This window comes from Callorhinus ursinus, unplaced genomic scaffold (assembly GCF_003265705.2).
Source record: "Callorhinus ursinus isolate GAN/ISIS: 27379988/994484 unplaced genomic scaffold, GSC_fseal_2.0 scaffold6, whole genome shotgun sequence".
Lineage (NCBI taxonomy): Eukaryota > Metazoa > Chordata > Mammalia > Carnivora > Otariidae > Callorhinus > Callorhinus ursinus.
The window spans coordinates 21,245,193-21,270,835 of record NW_027397068.1 but is presented as its reverse complement, the minus strand read 5'-3'; the positions used below and the strand labels follow the sequence as shown (position 1 = coordinate 21,270,835).

General features: G+C 33.3%; 1 protein-coding gene across 6 annotated transcripts in view; it reads left to right on the top strand.

Annotated features, from left to right (window-relative positions):
• Positions 1–25,643, top strand: part of ASCC3 (activating signal cointegrator 1 complex subunit 3) — a 332,162-nt gene that overhangs the window by 130,644 nt on the left and 175,875 nt on the right. For all 6 annotated transcript variants that reach the window (XM_073893705.1, XM_025863078.2, XM_073893703.1 and 3 more), the window contains 2 exons: positions 2,779–2,955; positions 5,497–5,568. In XM_073893705.1, the coding sequence (XP_073749806.1) occupies positions 2,779–2,955; positions 5,497–5,568 (249 nt within the window). The remainder of the gene's footprint in view (positions 1–2,778; positions 2,956–5,496; positions 5,569–25,643) is intronic.

The following is a 25,643-nucleotide window of genomic DNA, read 5'->3' as shown; positions in this document are numbered from 1 at the left end:
GAAACCATTTTCTAAATCAGACTTTTATTTAGAAGTGAAGTATACAAAATATAGAAGCAGAAGAGATATGAGAACACAGACAGAAGGACTACTGTAGGGACATGGGGCTACAGAATGCCACCCAGTATTTCTGCAGAACCCCTAGGGCTTAGGTGTGAATGGTCCTTTACTGTATCATGCTTATGATATAAGTTATTCCCCTTAGGAACATTTTGTATCCTAATTCAAAATGGGACGTTTGCATGTGATTAAAATGATTCTTTCTTTTGGCAAATACTAACATCCTGTATTGCTAATGTAGAGAATTTGAATAATGTAATTAACATGGTAAAGTGATCAAACATGTAGAACTGTATATATTATGAATAGATAAATCTCACATCTCCATGGGACATTTTCTCAAAGCAGAAATTGAACAGATTATAGTCTTTATAGAATACAAGAGAAATTTAGAAATAACTTTTATATGATAAAATTATATATACACATCTATATAGACATATATGCATATGTATGCACACATACCTACATATGTTCTCTACTTTTATATCTGCTAAAATGAAGATTGAAAACTTAACCAATTGAAAGATAAATCTCCTGCCACTTAGAGGTCAGTTAAGTGATGATGGAAGGAAGGGAGAGCAAGGTATATATTCTTATATACCCAGAATTATAATTCAGAGTAAGAATTATACTCTTAAATGAAATAGGAATGGAGGGACCATAAATAAGTTAGTTATTAAATGTTAAATGTTAGACTGTTTTAAATAGACTATTCTAACAAAAACAAATGGAAAAAATAATAAAGCTGAAAAAATAAAATTAATTATGAAATAGGAACACAAAAGAATTTTTTAAAAAAGTAAAAGAGTTAAAAAAAAACTAAGTAAAATAAAGAAACCTCACAAGTCTAATCACAAGTAGAAAAACCAATGAATAAATAAAATTAGAAATGATGAAGACTTTTTACAGAATGTTTAGAAACTTAAAAAGATGACAGTGCTCTAAACTATCATGAGTTAGACCTGAAAACATAATTGAGAGAGAACTGGACACTGCTGAGTGCTTATGAGTAGTTAAATGGACAAACTCCTTGGCATGTGAGCTCTTTCATGGTCATTTCTGTATTTCTAACCGGATCTTCTGTCACCTCCCTCCTCCAGTTCATACCACTAGTTCTTTCTAAGTGCAGCACCTTAAATTCACCGTCCTTTCTGGTCTCCCTGTCTGTCTGTTGTTCTCTCAGATTAGAATGCCAGCAACTATTGCCTGTACTCAGCATGCCTTCCCTGACTTACCTGGGTTTAATTAGTGATCTCTCTCCATTATTCTCACAGTTTTTAGAAAGTGCTGCTATTAATAGGACACATCACAATGTTTGCTGTCATTATTACACATAGACTCTAAGCTCCTGCTCTGTTGGCACTGTGCCTGTCATTAAGAGCTTAGTAGATAGTTGGTGAACAAATTAAATCAGCATTATCAACAGTGCTCAGAAAAAAAAATGAGAGTATTACACTATACCAATGAACACAAAAAAATGTGGCTCAATACATTTTTTGAGAAGTTTGAAATTTTTTTCCAAAGTTTTGGCTGTTATTCCATGCAATCAAACTTTCCGTTATGAATATAAAATTATCTTAATATAAAGTGCTTAATGATAATTTGTGAAGGCAATTTGAAAACTTCCTCTGTGATGATAGAATAGTTGTGTTTGTTTCTCAGAAATTCATCTGCTTTACTGATATGCTCAACTATATGTTACTATGACATAGTAAAAGGAATACTACATAATAGCTAAAGAATTATGGACTAAGTAAGCAATCTGTACTTAGGGAAGGAAGATGCTGATTTTTTTTAAAAGGTCCATGGAGAAGCACCTGGGTGGTTGAGTCAGTTAGGTGTCTGACTCCTGATTTCAGCTCAGGTTATGATCTCCAGGTTGTGAAATGGAGCCTTGCATTATGCTCCTCACTGGGCATGGATCCTGCTTAAGACTCTCTCTCCCTTTGCCTCTGCCCCTCCCCACCTCTAAAAAAACCCAATAAATAAATAAATAATAAAATGTTTAAAATGTCCGTGGAAATAATTTTTCATTGAATGTATTGTAACACATAGTTTCAAATATTTCTGTCATGAAATTGTTATGCATTTTAAATTTAAATTTGTAAAACACTAGAAATATTTTATCTTAACTTATTTTAGACTTTTATGCTTTTAATTTTTAGCACCTGAAATTATAAATTTGTAAAACTTAAGACTAAAACCTAATCCATGTATGTCACTTACCTTATTACATTTTTAGAAAAAAAAAAAACATTAACTGATAGGATTTTCCAGTTCAGGAAATCTACTAAAATTACATTTTTAATTATTTTATATTATTCTTTTTTTTAAGATTTTATTTATTTGACAGAGAGAGACAGCGAGAGCAGGAACACAAGCAGGGGGAGTGGGAGAGGGAGAAGCAGGCTTCCCGCTGAGCAGGGAGCCCGATGTGGGACTCAATCCCAGGACTCTGGGATCATGACCTGAGCTGAAGGCAGACGCTTAACGACTGAGCCACCCAGGCACCCTATATAATTCTTAATGCCAGGTTTAGGTCAGTTTTCTTTCATAATATCTGTCTTCTAGACTGTGTGTTGTTACTACATATTGGTGGAGGGGGATCTTGTTTTATTGTAAATGTTTCATACTCTATTAAAATTTATTTCAAACTCTATAAAAATCCAAATGGGTTGAATTTACATCATACATTAAATAATATAACCCATGTAGGTGGAATCCACACAGAGTATGATAAGGATTCTTGGGCTCTCTGCAACCTTACCCAACTACCTCGATGTTGCTACATTTTTACACGTTAATCCCTGTATTGGACTTTTCTACTTTGATGGCCGTTTTCGACCAGTTCCTCTTGGACAGACATTTCTGGGGGTTAAAAGTGCAAATAAGGTAAATATTTTTTAATAATATACTTTTCTAAAACTGTTTTTGTGGATTTATTGTTTAATGCTTGTTTGGGATTTCTCCAAAGGACCTAATCTGTAAGATTACAAACGTTTTAGACAAAATCAAGCACATTTCCTTAACTATACGTAGTAAAAAAAAAAACTTCCAAAAGTTGCTTATAGTTTGCATTGCTATTATCAATGTATATTTTGTATTCTTGGCTAAGAATACAAGTTATATATAAGGTTTAAGTTTCAAAAAGTTATTTTGATATGATTGAAGATGGTATGAAATAATAAAAGACTTTCATTAAACCAGTAATATACATTTTGATATGATATTCATCTAAAATAATACATTTTATGCAATTGAAAAATAATTCCTAGTAGCAACTATTAATGGAGGTGTTCTATTTCATTGTAATATTTTATAATTACCATATTAATTATATATATGTGGCATTTATGAAATTCTTTATAATGCTTTTAAAAGTTGTTTATAGTATTACTATGTACCATTTATACTATTAGGGTGCTTATTTTAGACTTTTATAATATTGTGAAAGAATATTGTACTTTGCTCAAAATTTTGAATTTAATATTCTGTTTAATGACACTTTTTTCTCTGTAGAAGAAATAGGTTTAAAAGAAGATTCAAACGCCTTATGACCTCTTCATAAAAGAAAATAAGATGGAATCATGTGTTGTTATGTCAGCCTTGGTCTTTAGTGTATTGCATTACTTGTCTAAAAAGATTTTTATTAGTAAAGTAGGGTCATTTTACCTTACACTATTACAAATAAAATACTCAGCTAAAAAATACCAGAAGTGACTCATAAAACAGTGTCTGTGCTCCATCTACATTGCATCAAAGTAAGGTATCTTTGGAGTTGTGGGGAGCCATTTCATACTTATGGACAAAAGGCTAGTTCATGATATGATAATAGTCATGCTGTACATATTTTATCATTAATTTGTTTCAAGTGCTTTTCAGTATCACTTGCTTGTTTTTTCAGTCACTTAATATATATTTGATTATTTAGTATATTTTAATGTATCATTAGGACAGATGTAGAGATTTTTTTTATAGCTTTAGATTGTTCTTTCAGCTTTATAATTTAAATGGTAGCAGATGGTTATCACCGAAAGGTACAGAGAATAAAAAGTTTTCAGATGCTTTTCAGCCATTTGAAATTTTTTTTAAATTCTGTCATACAAAGTGGTAAATCACTTAAAGCTAATTAAATTCAAAGTATTTGCACCACAGTATGTTAACATTGTAATCATAAAAGGAATGGCATCAGGTGATTAAACCACCATAATTATTTTGTAAGTTTAGAAGTTGGGCAATATTAGAAAAACACTTTTACATATCTTACTGTAAATAGTAAATTAATTATATGTATTAATTATAGATACAGATTTTTCTGTCTTACTAAAATGAATTATTTTTACACTCAGTGAAATATACAATTGGTAACCATTAAGCATTTCCCCAGGGTGTTGTTTACTATATTTGCTAACCAGTTATTAATTTGTCATCTTATATGAAAGGAAATCCTTGTAGGTTTCTCAGAGTTTCATTCAGAAACACATGATGTGATTCAGTTATCATGGAAGAACATAGGAAGATGGTGTGCCTGACACCTCTAATTTGAAATAATGGCTTTGGTTGGAACTCAACTCAGACTACACTGAAAAAATTATTGTGAGCTGAAGTTGTTTTTGAATCATTAATGGGGAGTAAATTATCTTCTGATTATCTCATTTTAGTTACCACAAAGAGTAACAGAATGATAAAACGTTTACTTTATTAAAGCAAATAGTCCAAATCATAGTCATTTCAGATGTATATGACATTTTCATCCCTTCCACACTCTTAATAAATGTTAAATAGAGAGATACAGGCTGAATCACATGCCTGCTCCTTTGGATTAAACGTCTTACATTTTTGGTTGGAAGTTTTCCTCATCATTAATAGGGAAAATGAGACCCTCATGAATTTGATATTAAATTTTCAATTAGTCTGAAAAATGTTTCTGTAGAAAAATGTCTACCCTTCTCCATATATATTACAGAAAGAGTATGTTTCCTTCAATTTCAGCTTTATATACCATGGCATTCTACTAGTAGTGTTCTGGTGATTTTGAGAATTCCATAAGAAAGCTCTATAGTTTATAGAATGAAATAGAAGAAAAACAGCCTGAAGAGCGAGCTTTCCTGGGAAAAGCCGAGAAAACTTTAAAATTATTCTAAAATATCTACAACTAGTATATTATCCTTAAAATTGTCTTTAAAAAACTTGACACACTTAGAAAGTTAGTACTCTGAAAGTATTATATGAGGTATTTTATTTGTACTTTTAAACCATATTGTGTTTGTTTCTTATTAAGTTGTTACATGCTAGGTATTTATATTGCATTTGTTGCTTCAGCATTCTACTTAATCTGAAAGGGAAAAAAATGCCTTAAAATCTGTAGTTTTGTTGGTAGTTAGAAAGTTTATAATAGCTTCATTTTATTATTTGTGTTTTAAAAACCTTAAGGTACAACAATTGAATAACATGGACGAAGTATGCTATGAAAATGTTTTGAAGCAAGTAAAGGCTGGACACCAGGTACACTTACTTTCTTTTACTCTGTTTTTAGAGGATATTTAATGGTTAAAATTATTTTTTATGCTCTTAAAATTTTTCTTGAATTCTGAGATAATGACTATGAATTTTTAGTTCTTAATAATTTTTTAGTTCAGTGGTTAGCCATGTAAGTCATAAAATATTCATAGATAATATTATCCTCCCAATATTGATAGGTCATCCTGTCTTGTTTGCCATTTTATTCAGTAGATAAGACAGAGAAGAATGTCATCCTTTATTCAGTAGATAAGACAGAGAAGAATTTCATACTTTATACTTCTGGTTTTTTGTTTTTTCTTTTTAATCTTTTTAAAAAGCACCAGTCTTCTTTCATGCCTCAAAAATTTTAATTTCTATTTTTTACATAATGTAAAAATCTGAAATGTTATATTATTTACTGTTTTCATGAAGTAGTATCAACTGAAATATATATAATAAAATTTTATATTGTTTTATTGTGCTTGGAAGTTAAGCAGTTTTACTTTTAAACTCCATTGTTCAAAATGCTCCATTCAAGATTGTTAAAGAAAAAGTGGAATGATAATAATTGCTTACATAAAACTTAATCATTGCCCAATTGTATATGGGTCTTTGGATCATTTTATTTTATTATAGAATTTTTTTCTGTTATTAACCTTTTATGGCACATAAAATTAAATACTTTCTGGTCCTTTAGTTTTTAAATTTGTTTAAGAGTAGTGAAATCCTTTTTTTCCAGACTAAATCTTGTTTCAAGGCCCAGTATATAAACAGATCAAAGATGAATTAAACTTGAAGACATGGAACACTGCCCACTTTGATGCATTTTTTCCCCTTCAAGAAATAGTTTTAAAATCAGGTTTCTAACTAATCTCAAGAGAATGTCCTTATGTTTAAGAATAACTTTTAGATGGGCACCTGGGTGGCTCAGTAGTTAAGCTTCTGCCTTCGGCTCAGGTCATGATCCCAGGGTCCTGGGATCGAGCCCCACATCGGGCTCCCTGCTCAGCGGGAAGCCTGCTTCTCCCTCTCCCACTCCCCCTGCTTGTGTTCCCTCTCTCACTGTCTCTCTCTGTCAAATACATAAATAAAAAATTTAAAAAAAAAAGAATAACTTTTAGGGAAGAGAAATCATGATTAAATTATATAATATTAGTGACTTACCTTAACGATTAGGAAATGTCTGAAACTGCTAAAGTTATATTTATTTTCACTGAATTCTCTCACCAGCCAATGAGGCAGGTACTGTTTTCATCATTTAACAAATGAAGAAAAAGAGGTGCTATACAAAATAAAGTAATATGTTTCCATCATTTTACTAGTGTAGTCGTAAATTCAGTCCATGTGAGCGTGAAGTGTCCACTAACCATTGTGTCATTATCACTTCATGTGCATTTATTTTATATCAGTGTATTTTTTTGATCTTCATTAAGAAACTACTTTATGAATTGCATTATTTATTATGTACAAATAAAGTAATGGTAAAGACCAAAATTCTTTCTTTAATGAAAAGCATTACCAAACACCAACTACTTATTCTTAGTCAGGAGACAGGAAACTTTTTGGAATGGGCGACATAGTAAATAATTTCAGCTTTACAGGCCTTTTGTTCTTTTTTGTAGCTACTTAGTTGTGCTATTGTAGCATGAAAGTCGCCGTGGACAGTATAGGGACAATTAGGCACCGCTGTGTTTCAATAAAACTTTATTTACAAAAACAAGCAGCAACTGCATGTGGCTTGTTTTCCAACCTCTGTTCTAGATTGCCTCACGAGATTTAGTTGTAGTAAATGTCTGATAATCCCAAAATGTTATCTAGAGAAACTTGACAGCATTTCAGTGAAAATCCTAAAAGAAAGAAATATCCTATATAGCCACCAATATTTGTACCTTCTTTGTAAACAAACGAGATAAATTCGGTATAATTAGGTAGATATTACTGCCATGGACATTTATTTCTAACTCTTATATTACAGAAAATTTAAACTGTATTGTTAGCTAAGGAATTTAGCTGTAGAATCCATAAAATCTATTTGTATACACTATATTTAAAATGTCAAATAAATTTTTAAATGTTTTCTCCATTAAATTTTTTAAAAAATAGATGGTCTTTTTTAGAACAATTTTGGGCTCACAGCGAAATTGAATGGAAAGTAGAGAGAGTTCTCATACAACACCTGCCCCCACATATGCACAGCTTCCTTCACTGTCAACATTCTGCACAAGAGTGGTACATGTGTTTCAATCAATGAACCTACATCGACATGTCAATATCACCTAAAGTCCATAGTTTACCTTAGGGTTCACTCTTGGTGTTCATTCTGTAGGTTTGGACAAATGTATAATGACATACATCCACCATTATAGTGTCACAAAGAACAATTTCATTGCCCTATAATACTCTGTGTTCAGCCTGTTCATCATTCCTTCCCATATACCCCTGGAAACCATTGACCTTTTAAGTCTTCTTAGTCTCTCTGTAGTTTTGCCTTTTTCAGAATGTCATACAGTTTGTAGTCTTTTCACATTGGCTTTTTTCACAGTATCTATTTGAGGTTTTAAATGTCTTCTCATGACTTGATAGCATATTCTTTTTAGTACTGAATAATACTTCAATGTCTGGATATACTACTGTTTATTTATTTACATACTGAATGATATCTTGATTGCTGCCAGGTTTTGGCACTTATGAATAAAGCTGCCATAAACATCAGTGTACAAGTTTTGTGTGGACTTAGGTTTACAGCTTCTTTGGATAAATACCAAGGAGTGTGATTGCTGGATCATATGGTGAGAGTATGTTGAATTTTGTAAGAAACTGCCATACTGTCTTCCAAAGTTGTATAGCATTTTGCATCCCCACCGTCAATGAATACGAATTCCTCTTGCTCCATAGCCTCACTAGCATTTGGTGATGTCAGTACTTTGGCCATTCTAAGAGGTGTGTAGTGGTATCTTGTTGTTTTAATTTGCATTTCCCTAATGACAAATGATGTTGAACGTATTTTATATGCTTATTTTCCATCTGTCTATATTTGGTGAAGTGTCTGTTTAGGTCTTTGGCCATTTTAAAATCAGGTTGTTCATTTTCTTATTGTTGAGTTTTAAGAGTTGTTTGTATACTTTGGATAAAAGTCATTTATCAGATGTGTCTTTTGCAAGTATTCTCTCCCAGTCTGTGACTTGTCTTCTCATTTTCTCATCGGTGTCTTTTACAGAGCAGTTTTTAATTTTAGTGGAATCCAGCTCATCAATTATGTCATGGTGTTGTATCTAAACTTTGTTGATACATCAGCTTTGGTGTTGTATCTAGAAAGGTCATCACCACACCTAAAGATTTTCGCCTAGGTTATCACCTAGGAATTTTATAGTTTCATGTTTACATTTAGACCTATGATTGGTTTTCAGTTAAATTTTGCGAAGGGTATGAGGTCTGTGTCTAGATTTATTTATTTTTGTAGGTGGAAGTCCAGTTGTTCCAGCACCATTTGTTGAAAAGACTATCTTTGCTCCATTTTATCACCTTTGCTCATTTCTCAAAGATCAGTTAGTTATATTTATGGCTTATTTCTGCATTTCCTATTCTTTTCCATTTGTTTGGCTATTCTTTAGCCTATACTAAAGTGTTTTGATTACTGTATCTATATAGTGAAGTCAGGTAGTATTATTCCTCCAACTTTGTTCTTTAGCATTGTGTTGACTATTCTGGGTCTCCACTTAAGTATGAACTGTGAGCAAACATTCTTTTTTCCATAATTTTTAATCATGATAAGATTTCTTCTGTCACAGAATTTTTTTTCTAATCTATAATAAATTTCATTATAAATGCAAACCCTTAAAGATTTTTTATCTCTTTTAAAATAATGGAAATATTTAAAACACCACTAGTAGGAATGTGTTGCTTCTAGAATTAAAAAAAAAATTAAAACAATCATTTTTCTTCCAATTGCAGTTAGCACTTAGTGACCAGATAAGTAGATAATTGTTTCATTACTTTGGAACACAAGATTGCTTCTAATAGGAATAAATCACTTTTTTTAGAATAAAAGGAGTTTTGTGAATTCTATCTTGGTAAGACTGATAAATACATATATCCATGTATAAACATATACATAAATGTACATAGTTGTAAATACTAATAAAAGTAAATGGATTAGTAATGCCATTACTGCCAGTACTGTAACTATTTGGGGGCATTAGGAACTACAGGTCACTTATCTTTTTAACATTATTTGCCTTTATCATGCTGTTTATAATTGTTCTTTAAGTATATTTGTTGTATTAGCCCCACCTTTTTTCATTAAATTACAAAATCTTACATTATAAAATATTTCTTTAAAAAATAAAATGCACCCTTATTCCTAAATGTTGGAAAGAGTAGTAGTTGTATCTTCTGTCGTAAGTAAAAATCCAGGTAAATGTTGTTACTTAGAGGATCCTAGGAAGATTATTTCCTCTTCTTCTAGCATAGTTCTTTCACTGTTTCAGAGGCTAACATGTCTCCATAGGAATCATGCATGATTCATAAAATGTGTGGGCTGGGGGTTTTTGGTCAATAGAGATGAGATCTTACTGCCATTCCTTTCATTCTTAGTGTGAAATTGTTTCATGCTTTACTTTTCAAAAAGAAAGCTGCCAGAGGGCAGGCACTTGCAGTTATAAATTCTAAAAGGACAAGTTGGGATGGAGGGCTGGGTTCACAGCACTGGCTTTCTGTTTAGGAAGGACAGACTTGGATGGGATACCACAGGGGAGGTTTCATGCTGCTCTAGGGCATGAGGAACCTAGGAATAGAGAGTGAGCAAAGCTGAGGCAGAAGTTGGGGACAAGCATGACCTCCCCACCTTTTGTGTACATGTCATGGCATCCACAGTTGCCAGCCTTTTAAGGATGCATGACCTCCCAGCTCTCTTCCCCTGCACTCCTGTCTGACTAAAAATGCACTGTGGGTGATTGTGTAGAGTATGATTGTAATTTGAGAGCCCACAGAAACACTTAGGGATCAGGGATTGTGTCCATATCTGTGCCTTTTTCCAAACAAGAATTAGAGCAGGATAACTATGACGCTCTTCAGGCTGTTCAGGCTTCTTAAGAAGTCAGGCTTAGGCTGCAGGTTTCATAATTTCTGTTTTTGAATGATTAGTGATGATGTTTATTTTCTATAGTAAACATGATAGTAGAATGTTCATAAGTTTTGTAGAAATACCCATGCATCTCCTTTACTTTTTTAATTATAAAAATAACAACACTAAGGAAAATTTTTATAGTTCCACTATTATTTTACCATTTTAACATTATTATTGTAATTTTTATATACATCCCACTACTCATTTTTTATCCAGTTGCACATGTAGCTTTCAATTTTGTTCATTCAAACTTAATTATTAGTTATAATCCATTACTAAATTATACTGTAAATACAGTTTTATATTCACTGTTTTCTTTAATGAATACTGAACGTTTTTCATTGTTTCTGCATGGTTCTAACAGCTTTAATGTCTGTAAAGAGAGAAAGGGAGTTTTTATTCAGTTTGTAAGTTTCAGACACCACATGAGTCTCTTTGGATGTTTAATCTTCCCAAACCTTCTAACATAAGAATTATGATCTCCTTTTGTTAAAAGAGAAATTGAACCTATGATGTGTTAAGCAGCTTCCCAAGCTAGTACATGCAGCTAGTGAAGGCTTGCGCCAGGACTGAAACACAAGTCTGTGTTGATAAAGCCCACAGCATCTTCAGAACTTTACACTGCTCCTTTGCTATTAAGCTGACATTAGCTCTTCCTTTATTACTGGTTATTCCTACATTAGTGAGTGTTTTCAGTTTTGCAATTTTCTATTATTAAAGATAGTGCTACTGTAGTGACCATCTTTCTGCCTATTATTTTTTTCTGTTGAAAGATTTAATCAGGATAAATTTCCTAAAATGGAATTACGACACAAATGGCCACATTTTGTGGTCTTGCCACATGATCCTATAATACGTTCAGAATGGGTTATAATATTTTATGGTCATAGGGACCTATCTAGGATTTTAGAAACTTAATGCCATGTTTTTCTGAAAAGTTTATTAGTGTAATATGATGTAAGGTTATGATCTGTGTTTGCTATTTTGAATTTGTTTTACAATTTTAAAGCATATAAGAAAGTGGTATCATACCAGTGAACTTTTTTCTTAATTAGCAGCTATTTTAAATCATGATTACGAAAACAGTTTTGCATATCATATTGTTCATGTTTTGCTTTGGGTGTACACTCGCTTTCAATTAGAAAAAACTGTTTTTCCCTGTGTTTTTGCTTCATGACTGTGACCGTGTGGTCTTTGACCTCTGTAATTGCATTTCTTTTTTTTAAGAGAGGGCGAGACAGAAGTGAAGGGAAGGGTAGAGGGAGAGGGAGAGAGAGAATCCTAAGCAGAGTCCACGCCCAGTGCAGAGTCCAGCTTGGGGCTCGATCTCACAACCCTGAGATCATGACCTGAGCTGAAATCAAGAGATAGACACTTAACTGACTGAGCCACCCAGGGACCCCTATAATTGCATTTTTAAAAAGTAATTTAGGGGTGCCTGGGTAGCTCAGTCAGTTAAGCATTGCCTTTGGCTTAGGTCATGATCCCAGGGTCCTGGGATCAAGCCCCGTGTCGGGCTCCCTGCTCGGCGGGAAGCCTGTTTCTCCCTCTCCCACTCCTCCTGCTTGTGTTCCCTCTCTCGCTGTGTCTCTCTCTGTCAAATAAATAAATAAAATCTTTAAAAAATAAATAAAAAATAAAATGTAGTTTATAGTTAATATAAAAGAGATTAAGGGGAAAAAAAGAATTTGGACAAATTTAACTTTTGGATGTACCAAAAAGCAAAAATGAGGGGGAATAAATCACTAATTCTACCATCCAGAGTGTTTGTTGGTATATGTACTTTCATTTTTTTTTAATTTCCTTTTTTTCTCAGTTACCTGTATAGTTTCTCTGTTATATTTTGTCTATCCAAAAATGTGACAGAACCTTAAATAGAAACAATAACATTGAAGTATAAACACAGATCAAAGATGTCCTATTTAAAAATTTAACCAATGTGTTCTACGTAGTGTTGTCCTTTTAGGTTTTGTGCTCCAGCAGGACAGGTCCTACAAAGTAAGATTGGGTTACAACAATATACTGTTAGTTAAGTTCCTAGTGTAGTGTGTCCTGTGCATGAGGTCTCTGGTAAATACAATTTGATTGTGACCAATTGCCTCATCTTCAAAGGTTTAACATCTTTAGTGAGATGGGGATGATGGGAAATACGAAATGCATGAAGACTATGACTTACTGGTTGATATTTGCTTCTAATTTTGCTAGTATTACAAATGCCTAGGCCAGCGCCTTCAAATTATAAATACTGAGTTGTCAGGGCAGTCTTATATTAATGTAAGCATCTCTAGAGCTCTTTCACAACATAATTTGAAAACAGAGCTCCATCTTTTCATTCTTTATTACCTATATTATGTGTGTAACTTTGGGAAAGTTGCTCAAAACTAAAATCTTTTTCTGTTTCAGTCTTTTCAAAGGGATCATTCTAAGTCTTCTATTTGTAAGTTGCTCTGCCAAGTATGATTTGGCCTATGAATTCATTTAGCTTAATGTGTGGCAGCTTCTACTGATGGCCTTTGTAATATGTCCAGAACTGAAATTGCAAGGAAGATACTTAGAAAGGAAGGCCATTACACATTTTGATTTTGGAAGCTGAGATAGATACCTATTTCAACAAGACTAACAATCTTTGAGTTAATCCATCACACAAGAATTCCTACTTCACAGTTCTCCTTGATTACTGAGGCTTATGTGGAAGTTTGTTTTCAGGGGCTTAGAGCCCCCCGCCTTGCTGGATTATTTTTTTCCCTTTTTTCTCTCCTTAAAGACATACCTTCACTAAGGTGTACTCCTCTACTTTTATTAGAAGGTTACCAAAGAACTTCCCAATAGATTAAAGTTTCCAAGTTGTGTTTTTCCCCCCTCATAGTTGAGGTTGACTATAATGTTAATTCAGTTACTGTCTGTCTTCATAAAAGGTTCCAAGTAATAAATTTCAACAAATGAATTTGTATCCATCTGTCAGAAAATGAAAAATATATAATTCAACAGTCTTTTCACCTTATTATCTAAAAAACTGATACCCAAATTAACTCTTCATTTATACTATTCTGCCTAGTCAGATGACTGAAAAATGTAACTATATATGCTTCATTCTGAAAGACTCTTCTCTTTAAATGTTTTGTTGTCCGGTAAATTATATAAGTGTTTGTATATGTGCGTGTATATAGAGAGAGAGGCAGACCTTTGCTTATAGAATTTGGTTATAGTTATAACTAACTGTATTAGTGCTTTGCTCTTAAGTAGCCAACTACATATTCAGTAAATGAGCTTTTCCTTGTTATTAAGGGAACATAAGTTCTTTCTTATGGGGCTGTGTACCTAACAAACTTCAGCTTTATTTTGTTGCTTTTTAAATACATCTTAGCAATTAATATACAATAATTAGAAACTGTAAGTAATGTATTCTACTCCAGGAAAATCAATTGAATTTTCCCTACGACCACCTCATGCCCCCCTCTCCTTGCCAACTGGTTAAAAAATCCTTCCAGTGACTATTCCTTGATTTTGTTTGTTTTCTTGCTTCAAGTTGTTTAGTATTTTGGATTTTCTCCCTAATTGTGGTTTCCCTAAATACTTTAATCAGAGCAGCTACTTTTCAGACCATTATTTTCAGACTGAAATAAGTGTCCATTTAAAAAAATAAAAAAATATAACTCTCAAGCGAGTGAATAGTTTTTAATGCTAAAAATTAACACTTCCCTCTTAAATACACAAATGAATTTCTTCTGTTTCTCTCCATTTAGATTAAATTAGAATAGAGCAAATTTCATGTTCAAAAGCCATGCTGATATTCTCTGGTCATACTATTCCATGGGTTTCAGTATACTAATCATCTAAACTTATGTGCTCATGTACTTAATAGATTTTATGTTCATCTTTGCCTTAAAAGTATTAAAAACAGTAGGAGGCAGTTGTGTTCCACTCAAGTATGTGTGATGACAGATGGAGAAAATCTTTTCATGTTGACTTTTCAACAGTCATACTCTGCAAGACTTCAAGTCCTCTTGGCTATTGGGAAATTAAAAGTTGGCGATTCAGCCTTTAATTCTGATCCATCTGCTCAAACTAATGAGACGTCTCATTTGTAAGCTTCTCTTTGTGTTACCAAATGCAAGTACAGCTTTATCATTCCTGTTAATAATTCCCGTCCTCCTGCGTAACTTGCAGAATGGGAAAATAATTGATGCCTTAACCCTATTGAGATTTTTCTTGTTATACAAACTTTGTTACAGTGATAAAAAAAGAAATTAGAAACTGTCTCAGAGATTATAGCATATTTATTATAAGTTAACTTGTTCTTTTTTTACATTATCAAAAAAGCATCCTTATTTAATAGCTTACTCAAAATCTACAAACAGTTTCAAGAATAAAAGGCTTTGCGGTATTAAAGAGGAAAAAAGTTACCTTCGGTCTTGGATTAATACTTAATATCAGCTTTTCCTTGTTTAGATGTGTCCTTGTTTTCTCTTCATTGGAACTTTTTAGTAGATATTTCTGTTTCTAATAAGAAATCACCCTTAAAATTGACTACTAAATATATATTAATTTAACTTTTGACTATTTGAGGGGAATTATTTTTGTTTCTTATCATACCTTCTTAGTTTCTATAAAAATAATTATGTACAACTGAAACAAATTTTACTATGCTAACTTTAATCATGGATCTTTCCATTGGCCTGTTTCCCTAAAAAAAGTTTTCTTCCTCCAGATACAAGCATCTAATTCTCGGTACCAGTGTTCTGTCATGTCAAATTTGTTTAACATGACTTTTATTTGTGAATTGAGTGCTGCCTTCTTCATTCCCTCCTGCCAAATCGAGACATATTCCCAAAGGAATATAAAAGCAAGACACTTAAGGAGGAGACATTTTAACAACTGTGAGCACAAGAATTAAAGATATTCCTCCTTCATCTTTACCATTAAAGACAGTACTATTAAGGGAATATTTCAGGAGTATTTTCATATTTTTTTAAGATTTTATTTATTGAGAGAGAGAGCATGCGTGCAAGTTGGGAGGGGGCAGAGGCAGAGGGAGGGAGAGAATCTCAAGCAGACTTCTCACTGAGCACAGAGCCCCACATGGGGCTCGATCTCATGACCTGAGCTGAAATCAAGAGTCAGACATTTAACTGACTGAGCCCCCCAGGCACCCCCAATTCAGGAGTTTTTTAACTATAAGAAATCTAAAAGAAGCATTCATGAAATCTCTTACTTTTGGGTTTGGACATACTACAATTCAGATACCCAAGAGGAGAGGCTAGGCAAGATAATATGGGTCTAGATCAGAAAAGAGGTCTGGGTTGGGAACATAAAGGTAAGAGTTATTTCTATAAAGGCCATAAATGGGATAGGATGAAACAAGAAAAAGTGCTAAATTTAAAAAAAGGTTTGGGAACAAACCAGGTAGAGAAGGAAAAGGCTACAAAGAAAGATGACCAAAGAGAAACAAGGAGAATTTTATATCATAAGAGCCAGAAAAAAAAAAAAAGATACAAAGAGAAATTAGCATTTGCACCTACTTCCACTTCTATAATCTCTCTGCAATCCCTCAATTATTTTATTCTCAACTATGAGTTACTGTCATCAAGAAATTTTGCCTTTAAAAAAATCTTTATTAAGGATATATCAAGATCTGCTTTGCCTTAATATTCAGTTAAAACTATCTTTGGCTTTGGCCTATGGAAGACTGAACAGCAGCATGCCTAGGTCAACATAATTTTCCATGTTCCTAAAGTAGGCATGGCTAAAATATATAGTATTATGATCACAGGATCATCCTAGCAGCTGATAGTGCTAAGAAATAAGTGCTCCTGACCATAATGTCCAATTTAAACATTTTATACAGTGGTATAATATAATGAAAATTCATCAGTTATAATTTTCAATTTAGGAGTTAAAATTTTAGGCATGCGTACTTTAAGAACGTCTAAAATTTAGTATGTCCAAACCCAATTCATAAAATTTTCGCCCTCAACCAATAGTATTCCATCCATTATTTCTTGGTTTAGTGAATGGCATAACTGTAGATTTAGTTCCATAAGTCAGAAACCTAGAAGTTGTCCTTGTCAACTAACTCTCCCTTGTTCTCATTTCTAATCCTTCATTAACACCTACTCTTTTTACCTAAGTGTCTTTCAAATCTGCTCATTTCTCTCCATCCCCTCCTTCTCCTGAACCGTCACTTCTACCATCTAATCCAGGTAACCATCATGTTGTCCATGGACTGTTCTAGCCACCTCTTAATGGCTCTCCCTGCATTCATTCTGGCTTTCTAACTGCTCTGTACACTGCAGCTGGCTAGAATGATCTTTTCACCCAAAGTACAGCTCCAGGATGACACTTGAATGCTTCAAGCTGCTTTAAAAGGGTTCAGGGGGTCCCTATATTGTCTGGCCTTTACCTTCTATCTTCATCACATACCTCTCTCCTTCATCTCCTACCTCCTGTCTTTCTGGCCTTCTTTCAGACCCTCATCATAGAGATACTCTTCTATTTACCTCTGAGCTTTTGCATAACTTATTCCCTCTGTCTCACACATCTTTCCTTACTCTCTGCTTAGTTATCCTATATTAAATCCTTCAGATTTTATCTTTGTTAGAGAAACCTTTGTATACCTCCCTTACTCTTTCACCTCCTTACATGAACTATATAATAGCATAGCCTACATCTTCTTCATATATCTGACTATAGTTTTACATTTTTTTCTGGCTGGTTTTGGTTAATGGCACTTTCTGTTATAAGATATGAGTCCCATAAAGAAAATGGCTAGCCATGGTCTTGCTCATCATTGTATTGTCATGACCTCACCAGTACCTGGAGCACAGCTGGTGCACAGATAATGTTTGATGAATGAGTGAATAGGAGATATGGTAGCCTTCACAAGTCAGAAGTAATTCTTAAGGAATCAGGGGGCAACTAACTTCAGGAAAATCAAGAAAATAATCATTAGTCCTACAGTAAGCTGAATGTCCAGGCAGAGAGTAGAACAATCTGGAGATGTTGAATGACATCAAAGATGCTTTGTTTACCTTCTTAAGGAAATTCCCCCCCTCCTTCCCTGCCCCGTTAGCTGTAAAGGTCAGTGGAAGAATGTTGGTATTCTCCTTTAAATTGTTTCATTACATAAATTTATTCTTAATATTATTTCATCTAGTTATATAGTCTTTTCTGTTAGACATATTAAATTACCTCATTTTCTCCTAGTTTGAGATATCCGACTTAACTATTTTTCATGATATAGACATCATTTGTGCCACCAGTTATTTTAAGTTAATATATTCTTTTATTTCTATTCATTAAGCCCTAGAGAAGTAACTTTTGAACCCTTTTAAAATTTCACAAGGGAACAGAGAAAAATTTCATTTTTCTGAAATACAGCCTACCATAAGAGTACTCAATTACATTCTTGAAATTTTATATATAATAGTTCCTTTATTAACTTTGTAATGTTCTCTTCATTTGCAAAGGGAATATTTTTTAGTGAAGAATATTAGTATTATATTTTTCCTTCATTGCTATTAACATTTTTCTCCTAATTCTTTGAGGATTTTCATGTTACTGAAATAATACATTCTTGTAACAAATGAACTAACACAAAGGTGCAAAAAGAAAAGGCTAATGAATTACTTTCCCCTTATCTCACTTGACCCTCAGTACCTCCTACCCCTGAAATGTATTCAGTTTTCTCCTGGTACATAAAGACTAATACAAGTATGAACATATTTTTAGGAATTTGAACATTTTTTACATTGGTAATTAGTGGTTTCTGGAATTTACAGCAAAAATTCACAGAGCACAGTGAAACAATTTGATTCAGAATGATGTTTAGAAATTTTGAAGGTATAAACTAGGTTTAGCTCTATTCTTGTACAGACTACAAATAGCCAAAAGATCAAAAGAAAAAAATAATGCTGTCCGTGCCAAAAGATCAAAAGAAAAAAAATAATGCTGTCCGTAAGCTTGGAAAAAACTAGAAGCAAAATAATTTTATTTTCCTGAAACTCATTTTCTTTCTATTCGATACATTGCTGAGCACCAGGGAACATACATAACAACTCAAAACTGCAAGGTGAGGCTTATGTTCCGTCCATTTCATCCATTATATAGTTGTATATCATCTCTGTTTTTACGTGCCTGATCAGTATAACTTCCTTATAGAAGTTACTAACTTTTCTATCCATTTTCTCATTCTTTGTGGCTTCTTTTGTGCCCTTCTTCATGTGTAAAGTAGCAAAATATGAAGGCAGTACAAATTGCTTTGCCCTCTTACTGGATACTATTTTTTTAACCATATTATTATGTAATTTTCCTCTCAGTTTGTTCTCTTTCACACCTCTAGAATATTTTGCTTAAAAATAGCAATAACTGTTGGGCTTTGCTTATATGCTTTATGCATGTAACCAATGTATAAATGCACATTTTCTGACATAACTGCATGTTTTACATAAAAGGTGAAGTTAGCTAAATAATATATAATTTATTATAAATTTTGTTACTTAAAGATTCTATATAGGTCTACAGCTGTTTTAAATAAAATATTCCAGATTTAGGAAGTGAATTTATTAGATTATTTGGTAATTTATTAATGTGACTTTTCTAATTATAGTATTAAATTATAGTAAGTACATAATTATTAGGTTAAATAATATAAGAAGCTTTTAGTCTGTTTTACAGTATTCACTTCTGTCAAACACTTTGTATATTCAATATTTTTAATCTCTTAAAAATAGAACTAACTTAACATACATGTTCATTTTATACTATTATTTGAATTATTTATATTATTTAACTAACAGTAATAATGTAGACTTGGGAAACACTAAAACAATGTTTGACTGCTTATAGTCATTTTTCTGTCTTTTTATAATAACACCATAGAAAATTCTCTAGGCGGCCATTCAGAATATTTCACATTAAATTGTCAGAAGTTAATTTAACAGCTATTTATTTCATTTTAGAAAATGGTATATTGAATCTCTGTTAACTAGTTTCCAGCTGATATTTGGACTTGCAAGTAGTTGGTAGATATGTTTGATAAGTTTAGTTACCACTATAAGCATTTGTTGACTACATTTTTATAGCCCTCTTTTGATAAAATTGAACAAACAGTATCTTTATTAAAGCTGAGTATTAAATTTTGTGTCCCAGGGAAATCTAATAGAACTATTCATGTATTTCCTCAAAGTGCATACAAGGGAGGTGAATATTCAAACTTAATTAACCAATGCAGCTTTTTACTGTCTTGCCTATAGCTGGAGTTTTTATCTTTTTTGTTGTTCTTATTGTTGTCTTATAGCATATTTAAGTGAGAAGGGGTGGGAAGAAAAAATTATGTCTCTATAGATATTATAAATCAGGATTCTGTTTTTAAGGGAATAACACAACAGTCTCGTATCTCATTTTTTTCTTGGTTTTTATAAATAAGTAGATAGGAAATGCAGCTCTAAGTATATCCTGGCAAATAAAGTGGATATTTTTCTCCTGAAATATGGTTAGAGACCTGTTAAGTCTTATGGAGGGTCTAAGCTAAGTTCATTATATGTTTTATACACACACACACACATACACACACACACACACAAGCTCACAAGCTCACAAGCTCACAAACAGAAACAGGAGATACTTGGAACAGACTTCATATTTATTCACAGAGCTTCATGTTGGTTGCCCCTCCCTAGCTTCCCAAAGGGCAATATGGGTGAGAGTTGACTACCTCTATGTATAAGAGTTACACCATAGGAGATGAGCTACAAAATTATGTAATTTGAAGCTTATATGTATACTTGTTGCTCGCACATCTGTCTGCCCCCTCTCTGATGGGGGGGGAGTATAGGGAAGGGATGTAGAGAGAAAAAGAAAAAGGGAGAGAAGGAAGAAGAGGGAGAAGAACAAGAAGAGAGGAAGGGGAGAGAGATGAGGAAGAAAGAGAGAAAGTAGACCAAGTGATCCAAGGACCTTATCTTTTACTCTAGAATATAAACAGATGCCCTCTTGAAGAAAGAAGGGAAGACCTTTACCCTGGGACATAAGCAGTTGTCTCCTTGAGAGATTAGAAAGGAACCTCTATACTTTATTACCCTTAAATGGGAGGAAATGGCTCTGGGGTAGTGGAGACATTCTCTCCATTAAAGCACTTCACTGTCCATCTCTCAGATGGCCCTGACCATTTTCCTATACCAAGAATTTCAGGGAGGATTATTTTCCAGCAAGACCTAGGTTTCTGGAAAGGATATATACTCTACTAAACCAGCCTAGTAAGATGATGGTCTGGTGTCTGCTACTGCTGTCTACTGGGGGAGGGGGGGGGGAGGAGGGGAAGAATCGAGAGAAAGGGGGAAAAAGCTTTCTAACTTTATCCACATTGCATGTTCTCTCCAGTAGTCTTTTTGTACTGTTGTCCATAAACATGGATCTCAATTTTCTGACTGTGGCATCTGATTTACTTTGTCTTGTAGCTATATTTTTGAGATCATCTGGAGCAAAGGCCAAATAAACTTAAATGGCTTAATGGATGGTCAAATGGCAACCCTCCTTTTTTAAGTGTGGTGTAACTATCTCAACTGTAGGTTTGTAGATACATCATTTTTTCTTGTTTTTTTTTTCTTTTTTTCCCTTAATGAAGAGGATTCACTGAAGAATACAGTACAGATTTGTGGAGAATTGAGGTGTTTTTCATTTTTGTTTGTGAAAATGGCCTAAAAAAATAGAGACAGTTAAGAGACAGTCTAAGACAAATTACAATTTTGTGGTTTTTCCTTTATAGCAGTACAGTTTTTTTTTTAAAGATTTTATTTATTTGAGAGAATGAGAGATAGAGAGCATGAGAGGGAAGAGGGTCAGAGGGAGAGGCAGACTCCCCGCTGAGCAGGGAGCCCGATGTGGGACTCGATCCCGGGACTTCAGGATCATGACCTGAGCCGAGGGCAGTCACTTAAACCGACTGAGCCACCCAGGCGCCCTATAGCAGTACAGTTTTCATCTAACCAGTAAATTTGATTGAGAGTATATTGGTTTAGTATGATTTTTTGCTGCCCAAGTAAATTTTTAAAAGTATATTCTTTTAGGAAGAGTCTCCTCAATCTAATATCATCTAATATTTGCAAATATTAAATGCATAGTTGGGTATTTAAGAATTGTAAATAGTCATTATTGTCTAAGAAAAAAGTGAAAAATACTGATAGAAGGCTTAAAATCCATTCTATGTTGTTATTTTCCTAAAATTAGGTTCAGTCCAGAACATCTTATAATGTTGAATAATAATCGGTCTTGAAGTCCAGTGGCTTCAAGAAATGAAATTGTTAGCTTACTAATGAATTTTATTTGCATAGTAATAGACTAGCTAGTCTTGCTTAATTTGCTCTACAGAATAGATGTTGCTATTTTGGGGCTGTCAATAACAAATGTCAATGCAATTTGGATTGTCATGGAGGTCAGTAAAATATTTTTCTTTGTGTGATACTATAATGTATTGAAGAAAGATTCCTTATTCTGCCTTAGCAGCCTTTATTGGATTGACCTGGGTTTAGCAATTAATTAAGTTGATCCACATTTGTACTGTGGGGACTAATTAGAAGCAGTGTATTTTGGGTCACATCATTCAGATTTTAGTCATATTTGAGAACATCTTTGACACAGCCTGAAATCAGAGTGCTTGGATTTTTAGAACTTCATCATTAAATTATTTCATCATTAAACTAATCATTGCAAGTAAATGGGCTTCAATATATGTTCCTTGATTTTTTTTTTTACTTACGTGTGTATGTCTTTATGGACTTGTAAAATTAACGATCCTTATAACATCATACTTACTATTAGCCTGAAATTTTAAAATGGAAACAGATTCTAAACTTAAAAACTTTACTGACAATGGTTCATTGATTTAGGATCTCTTTCTGTAGTGTATTTGCCTCGTTAAAGTAAAAGCTCAGTGGGTAAAATACCCAGTACAGAAACAGCTACACTTTTAGCATGTGAGCTATATCTGAATCATCAATCTAGGTATTGAACAGAATGACTTTTAAAAGTAAACTAGGACATTACTGCCAATAATCATCCACTATTTATTGAATATTTGCATGTGTCAGGGACTGTGCTGAAGACAGAAATCAGAAAGAGACACTCTGCATTACTGTTGCTTATAATCTGATGAGGGCAACAAAGGTTAATCAAATGATTATGCACAAAATGTAAATGTACAGACTTCATAATTAACTTTCACCCACTCGTTTTAGCACCTATTAATGAGTCTCTAAGCCTGCCATTCCTTCCATTCCACTGCATGTAAGGAAGAGCTGCTCCTCTCTCCTATTTATTAATTTATTTTTCTCTTGACTTGAATTTTTATTTTGCTCAATGGGTTATAATCCATTATTGTATTACATATTTTGATGATCTTATTAGCCCAGATTTGGCAGTTGGGAGCCCCTTCAAGCTTGCTTTTTCACCCTTTTAACATGCCCCAGTCCCAGAATTGGAATTAGTAATTTCTGCAAACCTGGTTCTCTTTTACTAGAGAATGGTATTTAGAAACCGGTGAAAGTGTTTTGTTTTTAAAATGAATATTTTCACTGCTTTCCTAAAATACTGTCGAGAAGAATGAAAGAGATAATGGGATTTTAGAATTTTCAAACTCTCAACAAAAAGGAAATAGAGTGTTGAACAGAAGAGTTCCTCATAAAGCTATTACTTTCAGACGCCTCCAGGGTGCTCCGAGGTGCCACAGAACTTGCAGTCATGACGTTGGGAGTGGGAAAGGTGTGCTATCTGGGAGGAAGAAATGAGATTTGGATCTCTCACATCCACTTCAGTAGCTTTCATCTTATATATATATATATTGAGCTGCTACAGTAGAGTTTGTTGGAAGAAAGAATTCCACAGCCAAATAAGTTTTTAAACCATTGTCCTATAGCATTAGTTTTTCATAATTTGCATGAGGATTAGTTTCTGTTCTTGTGATACCAGGTAGACTACTGTTTCATGTATGGAATATCAATTCAGCTTTTCTTGTAGAGATGGGATTTGGTCTACTTTGTCAAGTATCCATTAGACCTAGCAAACCAGTGGTTTTCCCTTATGGGCCTTGAATGCCAGCTTGAATTCTAATTGGATACACTGGCTAAATGCAGTAGCCTCTAAGTTTTCTAATGTGGTATCTTTTATTCATCAGGCAACTATGACTCCTTCATTGCTCAGATCAGGTAGAAAGTCATATATTTGCATATATAAGACAGGCCCGTAACTGAAATGCTGCACCAGCTCTAGAAATTAGGATTGAGCGAGAAAGTAGAGGGTACACCTTTCCAGAGCACCTCCTCTTCAGTGCTGTGGGTCATCCTTACTAATTGTGAACTCTGGACACACAGAGTTGCCCAGTTCATGCTGTCTTTGCTCTGCTGACCAAAATTTAACACCCCTCAGTTTGTTGATTTGTATAAATGTTTTTTTATATAAAAACCCGTCACAAGATAAACTTTAAAATTTAAATCCTTTTTTTTGCATAAAGACAGGTGTGTCACAAACCTGTTAACATCATAATATATGATACAAAGAAGAATATATTCCATAATCATCTTTAAATAAATTCATACCATGATATAAATATTGTCATTACAGTTTAAATCATTGCCAAAAATCTTATGGAAAGGTATTATTTACTTGAAAATTAAAATGAATAATACTCTTAGTTTTTTCCCTTAATTATAGGTTGTACTTATTAAACCATACTTTTATCATCTTCTGATCAGCTCCCAAATAATCTTATTTCAGAAGGAAAGTATTTTAAAGACAACATTTAATAGATCATCATTATGTTTACTTTATCATTGAATTTATGAAAGCATCATGAAGTTCATTAGTCCACTTTATTACAGATGACAAAACTAAGCCTAATAATATGCCCAAAGCCAGACATCTAATAAGCTTTGAGATTGAAACTAGAACCTTGACCTTTTTACTTCCCTTTCACTGTTTTTACCCCTCGCAAAACTGATATTTTAATTTAACCCGTTGTTGCCCTGAAGAGAGAAGAGAATGCATGCAGAGAATGTGCTTGTAAATTCCCCTTGAAAAATCTGGCCTAAGGAAATCATCAATAGTATGTGTGAAAAATCTACAGCAACGCAATAATTTTTAGTGATGAAATTTTTTAAAAGATTCTTTTCAGAAAGTATATGATCTTTCAATTATTAAAAAATCTTTTTTCACATTTTTTAAAGAAATGGATGCCAATAGATGCCTTTTACATTCTTTCAGGTTTCTCAGTAATTATGGTTCAAATTGATACATCTTTGAGAATAAAATGTAAAGTCATATTAAACTATATAATCAAGCTGAGAACACTTTAGTCATAAAGCCTATACACATTTAAACAAATCATTCCTTCAACAAATTCTCTCCAGTACATTCTTTTTATATTAAGAAAGAATAAAGAATAAAAATGCAACTATAGCAAGCCATAATAACTATCATTTATGGAAAACAGCATGAGAACTGGTGATGTTTAGCTGAGGAAAGCGCAGTCAACTGGAGGTAGGATAGAATTTTTCAAATCTTTGAAGAATTCTTATGTGTGAAAACAGGTACATTTGTTTTCTCTTGCCTTAGAGAACAATACTGATCTTGGTCCCAGTGAGTGGGATGTGTAGGGATCAGATTTAGAATGAATGTAAGGAAGACCTTTGTAAAACAACTAAACTTTTTTTCCTACTGAGTGGACCGCCTTTTATATGCTAGGCTCTTTTCTGGTATTTTCTAATTATTGTTTGTTGTATCTACATCAGCCTTGTAAGGCAGGTACTATTATCTCCAAATTACAGGTGAAAAAAACGAAACACAGGTAAACTGGCCCAAGCTTTTCTACTATACAGATGCTGAATTATGATTGAAACATGGGTCTAAAACTCTGTTGGCATTCAAAATAAGACTAAAATAGGTTATATAGGTTAGTTTGGCATCA